Here is a 20277-nt window from a genome sequence, read left to right as displayed (position 1 = left end):
GGCCTCTGCAGCTGGCTCCTAACAGATCCCTAGAGTGGGTAAGAAAAAGAGGAACCATAGAGTGTAGTGGTACAGACAAATATTCTCATTTTAAATCCTTATGACCTCTGAAACCTCAGGCAAGTTACCTAACCCCTAAGCCTCAGTTTCTCCATCTATAAAATGGGACACCACCTATCTCAGGAAGCAATTGAGAGGATTAAGGAGTAGAAGGCATGTGATAAGCTGGGACTGGAACAAGTAGGAATTTGACAGCTATCAGCTATTGTTGTTGGGATTATTATTAAACTGTTAACACAGTAATGTCCTAGGCAGATGGTCTCGGGAAAAGCTTTATGTAACTCTACAAAAATATACTTGTGTTCTTTTAATTTTAAAAAAGTTCTGGACCAAGAACCAACACTGAGACAAAAGGACAAAACTGTAGGGCTTTACACTCAATGCTCATAGAAAGAGGCAGTTCTAATAACCCAAGAGACCCCATTTCTATGCTGACCCAGTAGAGTCACAGATGGTAGGGGGGTGGGCATGTAGGGGAGCCTGGGCTTACTGAGCTCTTTCCCAGGGAGTCTCTAAGTGTGCTCATTCCCAGAGGGTCTCATCTGGACAAGAAGAGAAAAGTAGAAAACTCACCTCAGGGAGACTGTAGGTTTTTTGGAACTGGGATATAGAGTAGGAGCGGATGTAGTCACCCATTTCTTCTTTTGTTTCTATAGCTCGCTTCACCAGCCACTGGGAAGGAAAGTTAGGACTGTGAGTACAGATAAAATACCACCATGGTGAAGGCCAACTTAGGAATGGCAGAACTTATGAAACAAATCACCATATTTGAGTGGATCAAGTGATAAGAAACTGTCAATGTGTACTGTCCTACAGGCAAAGCCACCGACTGCACATCTGAGATGCTATGATCCAGTGAGACCTAGAGCTGAGTAGATGTGCAAAAGCTTTAAAGCCTCACCTTAGATCCTCAGACTCAGTTTCCCTCTCTGTGTAAAGTAGAGGTGAGAATATCAGTTCCTTTCACCTCACAGAGCTGCAGTGGGAGCAAATGAAATCACAAGTACCGGAATGTTTTGTAAATACCTGAAGCCTAACAGGAACAGAGCTATTTTCCACAACTATCTGGTTCTAGGCAGATCTGAGTATATCTCGCTCCTGTGCTGCTTGCACCATGGACCAGAGAACAGGGAAGAACCAGAGAACACCTAGTATAACCACTCATTTGACAGACTAAAAAAAAATCCCCCAAATATTCAGATTTGAGAATAGGGTGTACTGAGTACATAGCCCTTGGCTTTGGGTTAGTTTGGTACTCACATTTTCTCTCTTAATCCACATGTTATGAAGTAGTTGGTGCTTGCTGTGTTTTACAGAACCTGAAGCTCAGAGAGGCTACATAGTTTGCCAACTGATCCATAGCTAGCAAGCCACAAAACTGCAAGTCACAACGGGATGGGTCTTCCACACCAGAGGACTGAACATATGGGTTTTAGTACCAATGTTTCCCAGTTCTATTGGGCTGATATGCAGAAGTAATTGCTATTCATTTTTCCCTATGTAAAACTCCAGTTAGTTAAAACACACACATGCACACACCCACATCCCATAAAGGGAGGAAGAATGCAAAGAGCAAAAAAAGAGCCTTCGCTTCTCCACCCTGGCTCTTCATTCATTCCCTTTATTACTGAAGAACATTACAAAAGGGGATCCTATCTGTCAAGGTTGTCATTCTCTCTCCAAAGAGAGCTATTACATCTCAAAAGCAGTTTTTAGACAGTAGTCGTGTTTCCCTGACAGCACAGCCACTCTTGGCAAAATTTAACCACCTAGGAAAGTAGACACTTGGCACACAACATACTGTTCCCACAGGGTTAGAAAGAATGTTTGCATGTGGAGGGGGTCAGCCCAAGTAAAGGTCACATTTAGGAAGTTGTCCAAGATCGGGGTGGCTGCAAGTAACTATATGAGGAATATTCTTTTGTTGTTAATACCTTCCATTTATTTCCATCACTCCACTCTACCCCAGCTCCAAACAATGACCTCGGGCACTAAAATCCAGAAGCAGGGCAGGTCAGAAAGCATTCAGAATTACTCTAGCACCTTCTGCACCCCCATGCAACAGCATAACCCAGGACAACAAAGGAGGCTGACTCTTGCTCAACTCAATTTTGCTCTGCTTTCCTTCAGATGGGGAGATCCAGTTTCTGGCCTTTCATGCTTGTTTCCTATTCAGATTTTCCTCCATTAATCAAATCTACACTGAATAATTATTTGTCTGGATCATGGAGAGTGCGATCAAAAAAGGAAAGTAAAACCTGTTGAGTCATAGGATTCCCTTAGGGAATTGATTGCTCTGTTTTGGAGGTCCCAGTGTGAAGGGCTATGGAGAGAATGCCTTGGATAACCAAGCTCTGCCACAGGTGCCAAGCATTCGAAAAAAATTACTGCCCTCACAGGATTCACATGTCCTGCATGGGAGAAAAAGATGTGACCTAGAACTAACAGTTTGCAAGCCGGTTGCAAGCCGGATTGTTTTTTTCTTAGCTGGCATTCAGAGTGTAACTACAGCTTTGCTAACCAGAATGAACACGGGTGGTGAGCCTCTAGAATCACACAGACGATGAGTTCAGAGTTTCCCAATCAATGGTCCATGACTGTTCTTTAAATTGGTCTCCAGCAAAACAGGAAAAGACTACAGACATGTGGTCAGTTTTTCATAATGCTAAAGGTATGAAATTTGAAGGCCTGTCCTTTATTCTGAGATTGAGGTTAAATGGCATTTCTTTTAGTTAAGTGATGGTAAAAGCAAGATAAAAACATCCTTGCCTGGAAAAATACAGGTGCAACCATCAGGTAACCTCCATTTTCACTTTTAAATTTTACAGGTCCATGAAATTAAGATCTGGTAATCACTAGCTTAGGCTCTCACATCCAGACAGAAAGCCCTCCAGCATTCTACTCTCAAAACAGAACCATTCATTCACAGACACTCAAAATGCCCACACTAATTATAAAAGATCATTTCCTTTTCATCCCCTTCTCATATCTGGACTAGATTTTTTTGCCCTCAAAGTTCCGGCATACTGTGGAATAAGGTCTGATCACTAAAAGATCCAGGCTTTCAGGGGGGAAAGGCAACAACTTCACAGAGTGATGGTGTTGGAGGTTTCAGGAGTAATCAACAGAGGGTCCCTACTTCCTGTTTTCACAAAAAAGGATTAGGTGAGATCATATGGTATTTGTCCCTCACCACCTGGCTTATTTCACTTAGCATAATGCTCTCCAGTTCCATCCATGCTGTTGCAAAGGGAAAAAATAAAAATAAATAAATAAATAAATACCAAAAAAAAAAAAAAAAAAAGATTAGGTACCATTTCCCTGAATCACAGAGACAGAAAGTCTAACAAAGATACAAATCAAATTTTGAGTAAAAGCCTTAGCCTCAAATTTACAATTTTCATGGTATTTGATTTGAAGTCTAATGTAAGAAAGATTCCCAGGAACAGTAATAACAACAAAACTACTATATAACACTTATAAAGCACTTACTAAATGTGCCAATCCTTCAGCTAAGTGCTTTATACACAGTAACTTAATTTTCATCCTATCAGGTAGGTACTATTAATACCTCTATTTCACAGATGAGAACTTAAGTCTCCAGAGTCCATGTACCTACACTATATAATCTTGACACAGAATTAAGACTTTTCCAGCAAGGCTGTGCAGCTTTCTTCTAGGTGGCTGCATGAACAGTGGAGGGGAAAGTGCAAGGCTTGGAGACACGGAGTTTAGACTGGAACGTTTGCTTTTCTACTCTGCCTTCAAGCAGATCAACTACTCTCCCTGAGTCTCACTTTCCTGAGATGTTCAGATGGGGATTATAATAGATGCTTCAAAGTCTCTATTATGATTATATACAAAGTACTGTTCACAGTGCAGATAACAAAGGCAAGTCTCTTTGCTCCTCCTCTTTTCAAGGTGCCGAGAGGGGAGGCACACAAAAACTGCAGAGAATATTGGAAGCTGTACAGCATGAGCCACTTAACCAGAGAATCTTTGGGAAAAGCTGAGGTGGAGATAAGTCTCCCATCAGGCATTTAGTCATCAAATAAGAACTAAATGACCACAAAATGCCAGACAGTCCATGAGGTGATGGAGACACAACAGTGAGCAAGACAGCCATGGTACTTGCCGTCGTGAGGCTTACAGTCTGATGGAGAGACAGATAAATAACCACACACTTGAACATACATGGTAAAAACTATAGTATGGGACATTCCTGTGAAGAAAGGGAATGTGACTATATAACTGGATATAGCAAAGGAACCTGCTCTAGATTAAAGGGTCAGGGGAAGCTTTCTTGAGAAGGCTTGGTGGAACTGAGGCCTGAAGAATAAATATGAATTAAGCAGTTAAGAAGAAAAGGAAAGAGCTTTCCCACCTTTTCAGAAAGGCCCCATGACAGGAGGAAGCATAATAACTATGAGAAAATCTGAATCAGAGGGACTAAAACAGAAAGAACAAAGAAAAGCAAGCAATGAGTCTGAATAGGTCAGAGGTGACCAGTGCATGCAGGCTGTAGAGTCCTAGCTTTACCACAAAGACAATGAAAAGCAACTAATGGGGACATTCAAAGATCAGGTGAAGGTGTGAAACTAGGGAAGGTGGAGTACCAGGGACCTTCTGAGGAAGACATCAGGAAACATCATCATGTCCTGCTGCCACCAAATCCATACCATACCCATTAGATCCAGAATCTAGGCCAGAGAGCTCAAGAGTCAGGAGTGTTACAGGAATCTGATGTTCAGAGGACAAGAAACCACACAGAGGCTCTCACCTGAACAACAGGAAATATGTGAATAAAATCCATCCCCTGGATCTGGTGAGGCTCCAGTTGGTGTGGACACTTCATCCTTGGCAGAACTGAGACAATTTTTTCTGATAGAGCTCTATTTGGAAAAAGCAATAAGCAAAGAGTGAGAACACACTTAGTGGTTTGTAAGACATCTCTCAAGTCTTGGCAGCATCCCAGAAAAATCTGGTACTTCTCAATGCCAGACCATCACCAAGTTTCTCTCACTGCAAAATTAGAGAAAATAAGCACAATTTAGATGTGTTTGTACATGCATGTAAGGCCACAAAACTGCCTTCATCCTTTATTCTAAGATTGTGTGCTGCCTACTTTTTTATATTTTCTTTATGAAATTAGGGTGATGTTTGAGGTAGTAGGCACTGTAGGTACATGGTAAAATAAAACGTTATCTGTGCACCACATTTGTTTACATTTCACTTCACTGACCTACGTTTTCCATATGTCTGGGAACCGCTAGGTTACACATTTTAAAAACTGTTGTAAATATCAGTCAGGCAAAAAATAATTACCAGACTTGTGCCAGGTGCCCAGAATATTAAGACAAAATATGGGGCCTCAAGCTCAAGAAAAAATTGGAGTTCTCCACTCTGGTACAAAGTATTTTCAAAATAAAAAAGTCTTTAAATTTTGATATGCTAAAATCAATACTAGATTTGCAGGAACCATGTATCCTCATTCTTTTTTCCCAGAGAGAAATTTTCTGCTTTGCATTAGGGACAATGACTTCTCTCCAACACCTTACTTCAGTCCTCCTCCTAAATGGCTGGGAGTAGAAAGGGAAGAATCAGGCCCCCTGAAGTCCCAAAGCATTCTTATATCTCAGGAGGTAAGCTACTCTCTGCTGTCGGAGAAGTTTTTCAGCTCAACCTGGGTCTGGGTGGGACAGTTTTATGGCAGGAGTGATAGAAGGGCTTGTGTGGAAGTCCATTTCACCATAGATTTAAGCCTCCTTCTCTAATCAGATGATATTTGATCTCCAACTGTCTTCTCATATCTGAATTGAATCCAATTCAAGAGGAGTGAATAAAGATTAGTTAGTGGTTTTGCTAATCCCCAAAGCCATGGCACACAGACCAGGAACACTAAAGTTAAAAGGTATGGCCCTACAGAGCCATATGGAGAAATGGGAGCTTCTGGCTGAGCCTACAGGGATAGTTTAGGTTATATCCCCACCTAAGACCCTTATTTAAAAAAAAAAAAAAAAAAAAAAAAAACCTCAGCCAGTTACAGCAAATACTGTGGCCTTATTTATAAGTGTAGGAGAATTTGCTAATAAATGAAGGCCCTGGTGAATGAGGTTACCAGGTCTTACTAGATTCAAATTCAGTTAAGTTTTGGGTCTACCAGAAGTGGTCCTTATTCAAAGAAATCTTGTACCTCCTCATCTTTCTTCAGTTCCATAATCCTTCCCAGGAGACACACCCTTAACACCAACATCTAACACAAGTCTGGATGAGAGAAATTATCTTATCTTTGTTCCCTTAGTAGGTTTCATCTCATTAGTCTTGGTAGGAACTAAGTCATCTAGGAACAAAAGCTAAATGGCTACCCAGGGAATGGTCTCTGGAAAACACATTACAAAAACAATTACATACAGAAGGTAGCTAGCCATACAAGGTGGGACCAAGGTTAAAACTGCTGAGGGAAACAGCCACACCCCCACTCATCTGTAGTATGATGTCAAGTCTAATATGTTAAGAATAAAAAACGTGGGGAAGGGAAGACTGATTCACAGAAGATAGGAATATCCACTTCTCAGGAGGGAAGCATATAGGATGTGTGATTTATCCAAAAGGTCCAAGATATGAAAGAAAATTGCCATGTGACTCTCACCCATTCCTGCAGTCCCTCCTTTCTGAGCAGCCTGTCCATGGATCTTTGCTGCCATGAGATGTGTGCCCTGCCCCAGTAGGGAAGCCTGTGGTTGTCCAGCTCTTCCTGGGGCTCAAATTGGAATGTTTGGTAGGGATGTATTAGCAAACCCATTTGGCAATATCTAAAGCTCTCGCTCTCTCTCTCTGATAAACTTTATTTTTTATTTTGATCTCTACCAGATGCCCATGCCTTGAAACTTCTGAGGGGAAAAAAAGGGTGATTAATTGGCCCTGCTCCCCAAACTTCGAGCTTTGTGTCCTTGCTCTAGGAACGTCTTAACTATTTACGGTAGGGGGGGACCACCTGTCCTCTCTGCTATATTTTAGTTCAGTAGGAGGAAAGCTCCCTCTGGTGGCTATAGGTCTGCGGGTTTGCATAGGGTAATGATTGCCTATAATCATTCAGTAGCGTAAAAATGAAGCTTGAACTTCCAACAACCATCACAACCCTCTATCTACAGACAAGGTTCTCCTTGGCCAGTCCTTAAAGACAGCTTGTTCTCTCAGTTCATAAAGGCTCTGAGGGAGGATGCTGCAGGTCAGCTCAGGGTTTACAACCCTCTTAAACCCATCTCCCCGTTGGCAGCATATGGAAATACCTGCAGCACTAACACTTCCAGGGGAAAAAGCAAGGATTTCTTAGAGAAACCCACCAGTGCCATCTGGCTTCTCCCTGGAGCTCAGGGTGAATCCTCTGACTTTCTAAAACTAAGGGAAAATGACAACTGCAGAGGTCACCAGGCAGGTTTCCTAGTCTAAGATTTTATGATGCCCCCATGTCACTATAGGTGATTAGTTTGATTCTTTAGTTTTTAAGAGTGTTCAGTGCACTATCTCCTCCTCTGTTGCAAACAGTTTAAAAGTGGGTGAATTAAACCTGGATCTAAATTCCAGTTCCATCACCTACTCTGGGATTTTTGGCAAGTCACACGGACGGCTCTGGTCCAATAGTTCTATGATAAAATGAAGGATAACCCCTGTCCTGCCTATTCAAAGGTTGTTGTGAAGGTTTAATAATAAAAAGCCTGTCCCAGTGCTCTGCACACAGATGCCTAGTAATGTTGTTAAAATGAACTCAGTTATAAGCCTAAAATCTCACCAATGGATCTCTGAGCATAAGACCGTGTGGTAATAGGGCGTTAGGACAGGCTGGGATGGAGGGAAAAGCTCATGGAACCCTCAAGAAAGAAGGATCAAGGAGAATAAGGTCCCCGTTGGCATGCAGAGTAGAGCCTGAAAGATAATCATGCCCTCAGTAGACATGTGCACTCCTCAGACAGTGCTACCTGGCCACCTATCACATCAGCTGGGATATGGTGAGGCACTGTAAACAGGTAGCATTAGGCTAAATTACACCTAACCAGAAACTTTGTAAGGAGCAAACCCCAAACATAAAACATATTCCAAAACCAAACAGAGAAGACTTTTGGATAATTCATTGCCCTGGGGCTATGTCATTTCTCCTATAGAATTTCTCCAATTCTCCAATTGCTACAATTTCTACAATTTCTCCAATTGCCTAAAGAACTGCTAGGAGTCTGACAGATAATTTTAAGTCATGCAAATCCCTGTCCCCAGCTTTGCCCACAATTACCATTCATTGCTATAAACTTAAAGGCTACACATGAAGTATTGGGAACCGCCCTGCCTGGTTTCAGAAGCTGTAACCCCCCATGGCTAAGGCTGAGTCAGAGACCTTGGGACCCTAAGCCACTAAGGAGACAAAGCTTATCTCCCTGGCAGGGGCACCACCTCTGCCCACTTTACTTCACCCTGCTTGGCCCCCAGTGCATGACTGGTTAGCCAATGACGGCTAAGATTCCTCAAGGGAGGGACGACCTAAGACAGGCATGGTCACAAGGGAGCCCTCAAGGAAGCACTTGGGGCCCTATAAAGAAAAAGGGGGTGATGGACCCTCACCCCTTGGCTTTGACAAAGCCTGAGTCCTCATTCTATCTGCAAGAAGTCTCCTAATCTCTTGGCTGCCTTACTTTCCCTGCCTGACTTAAGCCTGAAACAATGACAGAGGGCGGTATAGCCCTGTGCTGAAAAGGGCGGATTCCCTAAGGCGATCAAGCCTAAGAAAGAATATGTGAAACCTGCTTTGCTAAGAATGTCCTCAATTTTCTGATAAGGGTCCAAGCAAGAAATGAGTTTGTTCCCCAAAGTTTTATAGCCCTTTGGCTAACTGACCCTGACTCAGAGTTCTTTGAATGTTATCTATTGTTTGATCCTTACTGCCTGACAATGATTGATGAGCTTTACCTGTATTCCTGTGCAAACTGAACCCAATAAAAGCCCACTGAGGAAAAGGCTCTTGGTCCTTCTCTTTTGAGGGATTGGCCACCTTTCCTCCCCAAGCAGATCATGTCTTGGTAGACTTACTTTCATCCGTGGCAGACGGGGGGCTCTGCGGGCAAAGCTCCCCCACAATAAAGTACTTACCAGAGAACATAATACATCTTCAATCCCTTAACCAAACTCTTTGGGGCCAAATGTGTTTTAGAATTCAGACTTTTTCAGATGTTTGTACCTTAGTGCACCTAAGAGGCATGCATATACTATGTATTATGTAGCACCCCATTAAAATCTAGAGTAGCACCCTAAGATCAAATAATATTTATACAGCAAAACTTGTAAGTATTCACATAAGTGGAATCAATAAAGACAACAAATAGCTTTAAGTTAGTTCAGGTTGTATTTTGCTTCCATGAGTTTTTAACCCACACTTAAAAAGAAAAAACAAACAACGTTTTCAGTGTGTTTTAGAGTTCAGAAATATGGATAAAGGATTGAGAACCTGTATAAAAAACACTATACTCCAATATCTATTAACAGTACTACCACTGATGGAAATGTATCATAACCCCCAAGAACACCAAGGTGAAAAAGGACTAAGGACCACTGTAAAAGGTCAAAAGAATTTATGGAGAAAAGATACATAGAATGTAAGAACTGGTAAGACTAGGCCAGAAAAAAATTCAATGGAAAGGAATCCCAATATGTCATGGTGCTACAAATGTACAAAGCAATCAGCTCAAACTCTAAAAGAAAGACGCTTCAATCAAGAGTGTCCTCAAGAAGATAGTGAATTCATGATAGTATATAGACTAAGAAGCTGGCTGATCTTTCCTACAGGTAAAGGTATGTGCTTCTTTGTTAACAGGAAAAAAAAGGCAATCGGAAATTTAAAAAAAAAAAGCTATAAAGCAATTTACAGTTGACCCTTGAACAACATAGGGATTTGGGGCACTGTTCCCACACAGTTGAAAATTCAAATATAACTAGTTAGCCCTCTGCATCTGTGGCTTCCCAACTGTGATTGAAAATACATACAATGTGCCTGATTTTCAGTGACTCATACAGGCCACCTTGCTCGGGCCAAATACCTTAGAATAATCCTTGACTTCCCTCTTAACTCATACCCTGAGATCCAATCTGTCATGAAATCCTTAATATATCAAAAGTACCCAGAACATGCCTGGCCCATAGTAGGAGCTCAATAAATATTTGCTGATTCAATGAATAAGTGAAGAGATTCCTTTATTATGACATTTTAAATATTCTCCTTTAAACAGTATCATTATGGTCCAAAAGATAACATTTCCTCTTCTCTGCTCCCATCACAATTCTTAGTTCTTACTGTAAACACTGTTTATAGATTTACTTTTAGAATCTATCTGTAGATAAAGCATGGACAATTTAATTCCTATTATTGAAGAGACTCTAAATATTATGCCCCAAAGATTATAAAAGTAATGTTATAATGGTAGATGGAGGCTGAAAGGTAAAAGGAAAAACAGAGATACTAAATGTTTACCTTATGTATGTAGGAGCCAGGAGAGACTACCTTATGTTTATAGGCCAAGAAATAGAAGGTTAAGTAGATTAAAATTATACAAGTGATCATAGATAATCAGGTAATAAAAGACTGGAAGATGGAAGACGGATGTAGTGGGCAGTATAGGGGAGCTAATTTCCTCTTCTCATTAGACACGAAATGAAACAGAGTGTACACATAGTTGGGAGATGCAGAAGTTACCACTCTGAACAATCTAAAACCTAAACAGTCAAAGATGATTCTTTCCAGGAAATTCAACTGGTATATAGAATGGCGAGGGTGGAGGAGACAGCTGTATATTTTGTTCCCTTTGGTAGTATCTGAATTCTTTTTAACTTTATGAATGTAACACCTACATAATAAAAACAAACAAAAAGGAATAAAAAGCTACCTCTCGATTTAGCCTGACCAGCAGAGAGCAAAGCCAGACACCTGGACTCCACTGCACTGCCTCCCAGTGCAGGACTTTTCAGTACTGCTGGCAGGGTATGATGCCACAGTCCCACAGCAGCAGGTGGTAGGGATGGAGAGCCCCATTCTTCATGGCCCGATGAGAACAGTGTCACTGTGTTAAACAACAGGTACCTGGAGAGATGGTCTTGGTATTACGAATTTTGGTGATTCTGAGGGACCGATTTTTCTTTTATTATACAGAAACTGTGAACTGGGTCGTTTATTGTGGTTTTCTTTTTGTTGTCTGCCAGAAGCTCAGAGCTAAATCTGTATCCCACCCCTAGGAAAACAAGTCATTTTGTGGCCCATCGCAAATGTGTTAGCCTTATCCCCTACTCTGCCTTTTGTCTCCACTGGTTTTCCCTTTCCCTTCCCTTTATCTTTGCCTCAACTTTCAGCTATTACTGCTTCATATGCATATTTGTAAACCATCTTTAATCCACTGGGAAGTGTTTTTTCCTGGGGAAGAATAAGACTTCTAAAAAAAATAAGTCACAGAATCATTCAGATCTGAGGTCACAAATCCCTCTTCTCACAGATAAGGGAGCTGAGGGTTGCCTAAGGTCACACAGATACACAATGCCAGGGCAGGGAGCACAACTAGGGATACCAAAAGGTCTAATGAAATCACCAAGCCCCCGGTGAGCTACAGAAAACCAGCCAGGGGGCCCTCAGGTGAAATCTCTATCAAGGAGCCCATGCCTCCTCCAAAGTGAAGCTCTGTCTTTCACAGAGGCAACAGGGAGTGAAAGATTCTCTTTTTCTCACCCTACTCAACTTCCATTGAAACTAGCTGCCATTAGAAAGAGATACACTAAGCAGTCTATAGAAACTTTCATCAAGAAAAAGTATTAGAGTTGTTGAACAGCATTACTCATCAGGGAAATGTAAATCAAAACCACAATGAGATATCACCTCACACCTGTCTAAATGGGTGTCACCCAGAAGACAAGAGGTAACAAGTGCTAGAGGAAAAAAAAAACCCTTGTGTACTGTTGGAGGGACTGTAAATTGGTCTAGCTGCTGTGGAAACCAGTATGGAAAAAATTAAAAGTAGATCTACCATATGATCCAGAAATTCTATTTCTGGGTATATATTAGACGGAACCAAATTCACTACCTTAAAGAGTTATCTGCACTCCCATATTCACTGCATTGTTTGCAATGGCCAAGACATGGGAACAACCTAAGTGTTCATCAACAGAGGAATGAAGAAAGAAAATGTAGTATATATACCACGAAATATTATTAATCTATAAAAAAGAGGGAAATCCTGCTATCTGCAACAACATGGATAGACCTTGAGGGCACTGTGCTAAATGAAATAAGTCAGACAGAGAAAGGCAAATAATATGTATGGTCTCAGTTAACCGAATTCATAGAAACAGAGAACAGGTTGGTGGTTGGCAGAGGTGGGGGTGGGCAAAATGGGCAAAGGTGGTCAAAAGGTACAAAGTTCCATTACAAGATATGTAAGTTCTAGGGATTTAATGTATAGCATGCTGACTATTTTTATCAATACTACATTGTATATCTGAAAGTTGCTAAGAGAATAGATCTTAAAAGTTCTTATCATAAGGGGAAAAAATGTATACCTATGTGAGAAGATGGATGTTTACTAAACTTACTGTGGTAATCATTTATATATATATACACACACACACACACATATATATTCATCAAATCATTATGTTGTATATCTTAAGCTAATATGACATTATATATCAATTACATCTCAAAAAAAACTGGAAAAAAGCTTTAAAAAAAAATGTTAGAAAGAACATTAAAGACCTGAACATTAAAATGACTCTTATATGCTACCTGTGTGACCATGGCTTCTTTCAGCCTCAGCTTTGTAATCTATAAAACTGCGACAATACCGGTTGTAATGAAAATTAAAATAAAATATGTAAAAATGTCTAGCACAACCTCTGGCACATAGTAGATACTCAAAAGTTACTCTCTTTTTCCCTTTAGGCAAACCCAAACAACTTACATTTTTTGACCTATTGTAGAGTTTTCTTGAAAGAGCAAATCAACGTCTACGTCAAAGTTGCAAGTGGTAATGCACCAAGTCATTCCTCCCACCACCTGCAAGGCAAAGAAAATATCTTTTCTCTTTCTAGCTTGGAGACAGGGGAAGAAGTGAAAAGTAGTTAAAATATAAATATTTTTTACAGTCTCAGTGAACATACAAAATTATCTATTGTTAGAGAGAGTATATCTGTCCTGACTCTATCAACTACAATTCACCTGAACTAGCACTGTTGAATAAAACTGGATGCAATGATGGAAATGTTCTGTATCTGCACTGTCCAATAGAGCTGCTGCTATTTATTCTGCGCATGTTGCTTTTCCCGTCTCTCTTCCTATGCTATAGAGGTCAGACCCTTTGAGTACAGGGTGTCTCTTATCTCTGTGCCCTCAACACCTATTACTAAGCCTTGTGAATAATAATAATTTCAGGTTCTATTGTTTTAAACTTCACCCCATAGTGACTTCTCCCTCCTCCAAATGAAGCATTTACCATTCATCCATAGAAAATCTGGTAATTGTCTGTGAGCACACTGACTTGGGATAGCTCATTAACTCAAGATTATTTTATTTTACATAAGTTTTATCTTCCCAACCAAAATGTAAGTTCCTCAAAATGAGGAATTTCGATTGCTTATTTGCATTTCCAAACGCTTTGTGCACAGAAAAGGAATTCAAATTGTATCTATTAATATATTATTATTTTCTTTTAATAAGAAATTTGAACATTTCCATAATGAACCTGAATAAGGGAGAAAGGGAAACATGGACATGGAGAAAGTAAAAACACAATCTCTTCTCCTTTCCACGGTTAGTTAACCATGCTATCCTGACCAAAAAAAAAAAAAAAAGCATAAAGGTTTTCAGAAACATTTCCTCTTACCTTATCAAAAGGTGATAAACCTTTAATTCTTGCCCTGAAATACCCAGCTGCAACCAAGAGTTCCAGAATTTCAGTCAATTTGACATTTTGTTCTTCATCTTCTCTTGTTTCTACCTAAAACAAAATGTAAAAGGCTGGTAAATACTACCTTGAGTAAAGAACACCAGGTGTATCTCTTGATGCCACAATATTGCCAAGTGACAGTGGCTGTATCACTGCAGTCACAAAGGAACATGGGGACACAGTGCTGCCACAGTTTCACAGAAGAAAGTCTGTAGTCCTCAACAAGCTATTAATCATCATAGGTAGAGGGAGAAGACACAGGCAGCATAGCCTATTCACCACGTGCTGAAGAAATCCAGAGAAAGGGAGATTAAGGCACATTACCTCCCTGTCCTCTAACACATAGTTTACTTGACAGGCTCTCAACTAGTTTATAAATTTCTTACAGACAGGAACAAGGTGGTTTTTATTTTTTATTTTTAACTTCATACTCATTTTGGTCCCAATTATTTTAAAACGGTGCAAGAAAAATTAATTCAAATATGTATGCCTCTCTACACTACTCTTTTTGATCTTTAACGCAAATATAAAGAAGGCTTTCAATCCAGAGATATTAAGGGCCTTATTGCCATATAACAGAACTGCCTTAAAAATAATAAGTTTGGACTTCCCAAAGTGTAAGGATACACTAATTGAAGTAAAGAACAATTTACAGGGAAACAGCAGTAGAATGGATGAAGCTGAGAATCAAATTAATGATTTGGAATATAAGGAAGCAAAAACCAACCAACCAGAACAACAAGAAAAAAGTCCAAAAAAATGAGGATAGTATAAGCAGCCTCTGGGACAATTTCAAGAGGTCCAACATTCACATCATATGGGTGTATGGGCGCCAGAAGGAGAAGACAAAGAGCCAGAAATTGGAAATCTATTTGAAAAAGTAGTGAAACAAAACTTCCCTAACTTAGTGAAGGAAATAGACACATAAATCCAAGAAGCACAGAGAGTCCCAAACAAGATGGATGCAAAGAGGCCCACTCCAAGACACATCATAATTAAAATGCCTAAGGTTAAAGATATTCAAAGTCATGAAAAGCAGGGACCTACAGCCAAGACTATTCTACCCAGCAAAGCTATAATTTAGAATCAAAGAGAAGATAAGGAGCTTCCCAGACAAGAAAAATCTAAAGGAGTTCATCATCACCAAACCCTTATTATATGAAATGTTAAAAGGACTTATTTAAGAAAAAGAAGATCAAAACTATGAACAATAAAATGGCAATAAATATATCTCTATCAACAACTGAATATAAAAAACAAACTAAGCAAACAAGAAGAATGGAGACAGAATCATGGCCATGGAGAACGTTTCGATGGTTGCCAGATGGGAGAGGGGTGGGGGAGAATGGGTGAAGAGGTGAGGGGATTAAGAAGTAAAAATAGGTATTTACAGAATAGCCATGGGGATGTAAAGTACAGTATAGGAAATAAAGTAGCCAAAGAACTTAGATGAAACCCATGAACATGAACAATGGTGGGGGGATTGCCTGAGAGAATGGAGTGTGCTGGGGAAAAATTCAGGACAACTGTAATAGCATAATCAATAAAATATAATTTAAAATAATAAATTTATGTAATATATAGAGATTTGATTTAACAATTTTAATTAATATTCTACCTTTACTCCCAGGTGTTTCTTTACAAGTCCAACATATCTAAACTTTCTAGCACTTTTGCTTCCATTCACGTTCATCAGCTGTGCCTTTCCTCTCTTGTATCACTGCGGAAAATAAAAAAAACCCACCTATATAAACTACCACCAAAGTATCCTGGTTCAAATCCTTGTACCCACATCTGACTATTCCCTTACTCTACAAGGACTTTAAAATCTTCCTTTCCTATGTACCTCACATCCATCCTCCCTTCCCTTTTATTTACACTTCATGCCAGGACTATTGCAACTCCCTCTCAATCTTTCTTCTTTGTTAATTTGTCTCGCTCATTTGTTTCGGAATCACAGCTTTCACATCATTATCTTTTTAGCTCATCCCCTGGCCTTCATCATTAATGCATCACTTATAGACACTGTCTATAAGATAAATTCCAAATGTCTTAGTTTGGCATCCTGATGTTTGGTTGCAACCTATCTTTTCGGCCTCATGCTTCACCCCCCCCCCCCAAAACGATCCAGACATGGCGCCAACAGAGACAAGCAGTGTTCACACCAGTCTCCTTCTCCTAACAGTCTCTGATCATCCAGACATTACCTTCAAATTCTAGCTCCTATTTGATGCCAAACCTGACAAATAGAGCCCAAAATGGTCATTTCTCTGCATTTCTACTTTATTTATAGTCCATGTCATTCACACAATTAAGTAACAACCTCCTTTGAGTGGCATGTCTGGTGTTAATGCACATGCCTGTCGTTCCAAATAGACTATTATATTAGCTGGTTCAGGAGAGGACCCATACATTATTCACCATGTTCATCCCTCTGTTCTGAAACAGCATTAGGCTTCAAAGACACACTTGTTATAGAATGACATGCTCAGTCATTACATAAAGTGCATGACCTACGCCAGTCACATATGAGCAAAATGTTTTCATAGTAATGACACTGATAATGGGAATTCAAGTTTATTCTTTAGGACAAACTGCCAGGAGAGGGAGCATACATATGAACATCTAGTTGAACAAGGAATTAAAGTGACTTTAATCCAATGGCAGGAGTGGAGGTGTGGAGATGACAACCATGCACCACTACTCATCTAACTTAACTCAAATGACCTTGGTCCAGCCTATCAAAATTCTAAAGCTTACCATTCACTAATTACTACTGGACATGCAAAAATAATGTAATATTAATTATTCACACCTTCTCTTCCTTAGCAAAAGACACTTGGGTGAAAAACAGCTATAAGTGGAGAAATTCAAATGAAAGAGAAGGCACAGAGCAGTTATGGTTCACAAAGATAGAGGAGAAAAGAAAAATGGGATGATACAAGTATTTTCTTAAAACTCCTGGAATGTAAAACACAAAGCTTTCATTTGTTTAATCATCATTTATCATAAAAACACTTCTAAGACGAGTACAGCATATCATGGGATGATCATCCTTGCCTCAACTTCTACCTAAGGAGCACCCCATGGAAGATGCATGGCCCATGCTTCTCAGCCATTCACTCCCAGAATGGAGAAGTATACCATGGCAACATAACCTGTGGAATAACTTTTGGGCACAAGACACTGACTGAATGGATAATGCTAATAAGACTCCAAATTCATTTCACAGATTAACACTGAAACAAAATGGCAAAGAGCATGAAAGAATGTCTCCTTAAAGTCATAAAAAGCCAGCAGGCTGGGTAATACATACAATTGTTGAAAAACCAAAATTCTGGGGAAGATGAATGACTGTGAGCTCCTAAACCTGGCACACTAAATTTTTCAACTGCCTTGTACTGTATATTCATGTAAGCTGGAGAGCAGGGCCAAGTCCTAAGCTATCTTTCTATTCCTCCATATGCATACCATAAAGGGTTTAAAAAACTGAAGTTAACAAATTAACAGGACTAGTAACAGCTTAATGACAAAGCCTATACATACTGTTTTTTTTTTTAACTAAATGATATAACTTCATTACATAGACACCTTGTCTGCCTCCTGATTGGCAAGAACTGTCCTAGGCTCTTGGAAAAATGACAAGTTAAGACCTAGCCTCCTAGCAGTAAGAGAAGGGTTAAACAAAGGATACACAGAAGCAGGTTGCTTGTTATTTTAGAAAGATCTCTTTTGGTAGTGGGACATTGAATCCAATGTATTTAAAGTAGAACCAAGGGAGACAGGAGTCTACAGCAAAAGACTGGGGAAAAACTTCATGAGAGACTAGAATAAAGAAATGGCAAAAAATAAATGTCAAATAAAATATCACAGTACAGATCCCAGTACTCACAATTCCTGGCATCCTCAAAGCATCTAACGTTTTACCTAATACAAGGGTTCTGACAAGGTTACACCTGTTAGGATTCCTAAGATAACAAAATGGACTTGCATTCTGGGGACGGAACACACAGTGGCTGACAGGTAAGTCTATCCTTCCATCACTACATCCAACTTGTACGCACAGAACAGTCATCTCTCAATTAGTGGGTACTTGTGAGATGAAAGAACTGAGGGGGAGGAGGACAGAGAAGCAAGACTGGCCACAGACAGCTAAGAAGAAAGGGACCACTCATTATGTCCAGAAATCAGCCCCCTGCCAGAGGCCTGCTTCAGAACCTTAGGCGGGGATAGAGATGCAGCGTGGATTCCATCTCTTTCAAGAATGTAAAAAACTAGACTAGCTTTCAAGGGACTCCACTACAAGGGAAGGCAGCTGTAAACCACCTAGTTAAGTGATACTTGCATCCAGAAGGAAATGCACTTTCCCTTTATTCCCACCCAACCTGGAAAACCGGAAACCACTGATTATCCCGTCCCTTAGGACCAAGTGCCCGTTAGTAACAAACACCTTTGAAAGGAAAGTCACCAGTTATCTTCTGGATAAGCAGCAACGATTCCGCCCGGTGGGGCGTCCCTCTGCAGAAGTACCACGGGACACCGCGGCAAGCTGACCCAGCCGGGCACGGCCCCCAAGTGTCCTAAAGCTGCCGGGTCCCAGCATAGGCGTTACTGTAAGGGGGGAGTTCCCTCCAGGCACCAAGGTGGGTGGGGCTGGCCTCCAGAACCCAGCGGGTCCAGCGAGGCTACCGCAGGCGCGAGGTCACCGCCCGTTGCACAACCCGAGCCCAGACCGTCCCAAAGCAAGTCTCGTGACTCACGGTGTAACAGCCCCGCCCTCCGGCCGAGCCTCGCGGTGCCGGGGTCCGGGTAAACTGCCCCGGAGCACGAGAAAGCTGGGACTCTGGGTCCCGCGGCACCCAGGGCTGCGCTGGGGCAGTTATTGGGCTGGGAAGGCCAACTCCGTCCTAGGAGACCCGGGACTGCTCAAGTTAGGCCCCGCCCACGCAGGAGGACTCGCTCAGGCCCAGCGCACTCGGCCCGTGCACACACCTGAGGAAGGGGGCGGGGTGCCCCAAACGCAGCCGGGGCTCTCTGTGCCCGCCACTTGGCTTGTTCAGCCCTCTATCAGGAACCTGACGTGTCAGGAAGAGGGGGTTCCTTACCTCTGGGACACCCTGGCTCTCTGGCCCTTTAGGCAACCCCATGACCCGACTGGACAGACGTGCGGGTAGCACCGAAGTCCGTGGGGCGCCAGGAAGAAGTTATCCCCGGCCGCAAAGCTGCTACCGGGGTGGAGTGCAAAGCTGGTACTTCCGCCGCCTTAGCTGCTGCAACCCCCGCCACGGCCGCCGCCGCCACTGCCGCCACTGCCACTGCTGGAGGCCGGGAGCCAGGAGCTCCGTTGCCCTGTGGAGCATGCGCGCTGAAGCCGGAACGGTGCGACTGCGTCTGCGTCTGCGCGGGGGGCTGCTGGGTTGCGGCAGCACAGGGTGACCGGAGAGTTGGGAGTCTTTTGCTTTGGAGGCTGACGTTCTGCGGGATCTTTTTGGTGGAGCTCTGCATTTTTACAAAGCACAAGGGTGCTTTGTAAAAAGGACTAGTCCTGTGTCTTGGGAAATTTTGCATTCTGGTTCCCCTCTCTGCTTCTCACTCGCATAACTTAAGTGGGTTCTGTTCTCCCTCAGGCGGACTTCAGAAGCCCCCTCGTTCCTGGGTCAGAGTTCGAGCACTGATGAGCTTGTGGATTCCGAATTCAGGGCTGGTGCTAGCTCAGAATTGGGATGTCCCGTGATTAATGTGCAAACTTTATATACTGACCAGAAACGGAGCCCTGGAAAAAGGATTCTTTGCAGCTGCAGGCCTCGCTAATTTCTGAGCCAGTGCATCTTGTTCCCCAGGAAAACTCGTCTGGGATAATGTTCCCCCACCATCCCCAGTTTCTGGTCTTCCTTTAGGGTAGGTTGTTGCACCCACTGACCAAGAAACAGATGCTCGGAGACTTTCAGGACGTTTTCAGAGATGTTACTTTAATGGCCAATTCTTTTAACTTGCGCAGGGGCGGACTCTCGATGTGTCCCGGAGACACTTGCTCAGAAGAGCTGCAGATGAGAGCCGCGCCGAACGCTCACAGGCTAGCTCTTTTATACAGTGAGAAGCAAGCAAGTTACAAAAGCGGGAGTTGCTGTTATCTCTGCATAGCTCTGAGCTCTGGAGGAGTTTTGGTCTGGGTTCAGGAGGAACTATCTGTCTGTCTCCTGTTGATAAGCTTATTTCGGATGACGATTTGTTTCTCTTCCTTATCCATTCCAGT

General features: G+C 41.7%; 1 protein-coding gene across 4 annotated transcripts in view; it reads right to left on the bottom strand.

Moving 5' to 3' along the window:
• Positions 1 to 19337, bottom strand: part of CCDC93 (coiled-coil domain containing 93) — a 109363-nt gene extending 90026 nt beyond the window's left edge. For all 4 annotated transcript variants that reach the window (XM_045203022.2, XM_045203024.2, XM_024569761.3 and 1 more), the window contains exons 1-5: positions 19130 to 19337; positions 13962 to 14075; positions 13041 to 13135; positions 4841 to 4952; positions 634 to 732 (exon numbers count right to left, since the gene is read on the bottom strand). In XM_045203022.2, coding sequence (XP_045058957.1) covers positions 634 to 732; positions 4841 to 4952; positions 13041 to 13135; positions 13962 to 14075; positions 19130 to 19171 — 462 coding nt within the window. In that variant the 5' untranslated portion in view covers positions 19172 to 19337. The remainder of the gene's footprint in view (positions 1 to 633; positions 733 to 4840; positions 4953 to 13040; positions 13136 to 13961; positions 14076 to 19129) is intronic.
• Between the last annotated feature and the right edge of the window lie 940 nt (positions 19338 to 20277).

The sequence above is a fragment of the Desmodus rotundus genome, chromosome 2 (assembly GCF_022682495.2).
Source record: "Desmodus rotundus isolate HL8 chromosome 2, HLdesRot8A.1, whole genome shotgun sequence".
Classification (NCBI taxonomy): Eukaryota; Metazoa; Chordata; class Mammalia; order Chiroptera; family Phyllostomidae; genus Desmodus; species Desmodus rotundus.
This window is presented reverse-complemented; position numbering and strand designations above follow the sequence as displayed.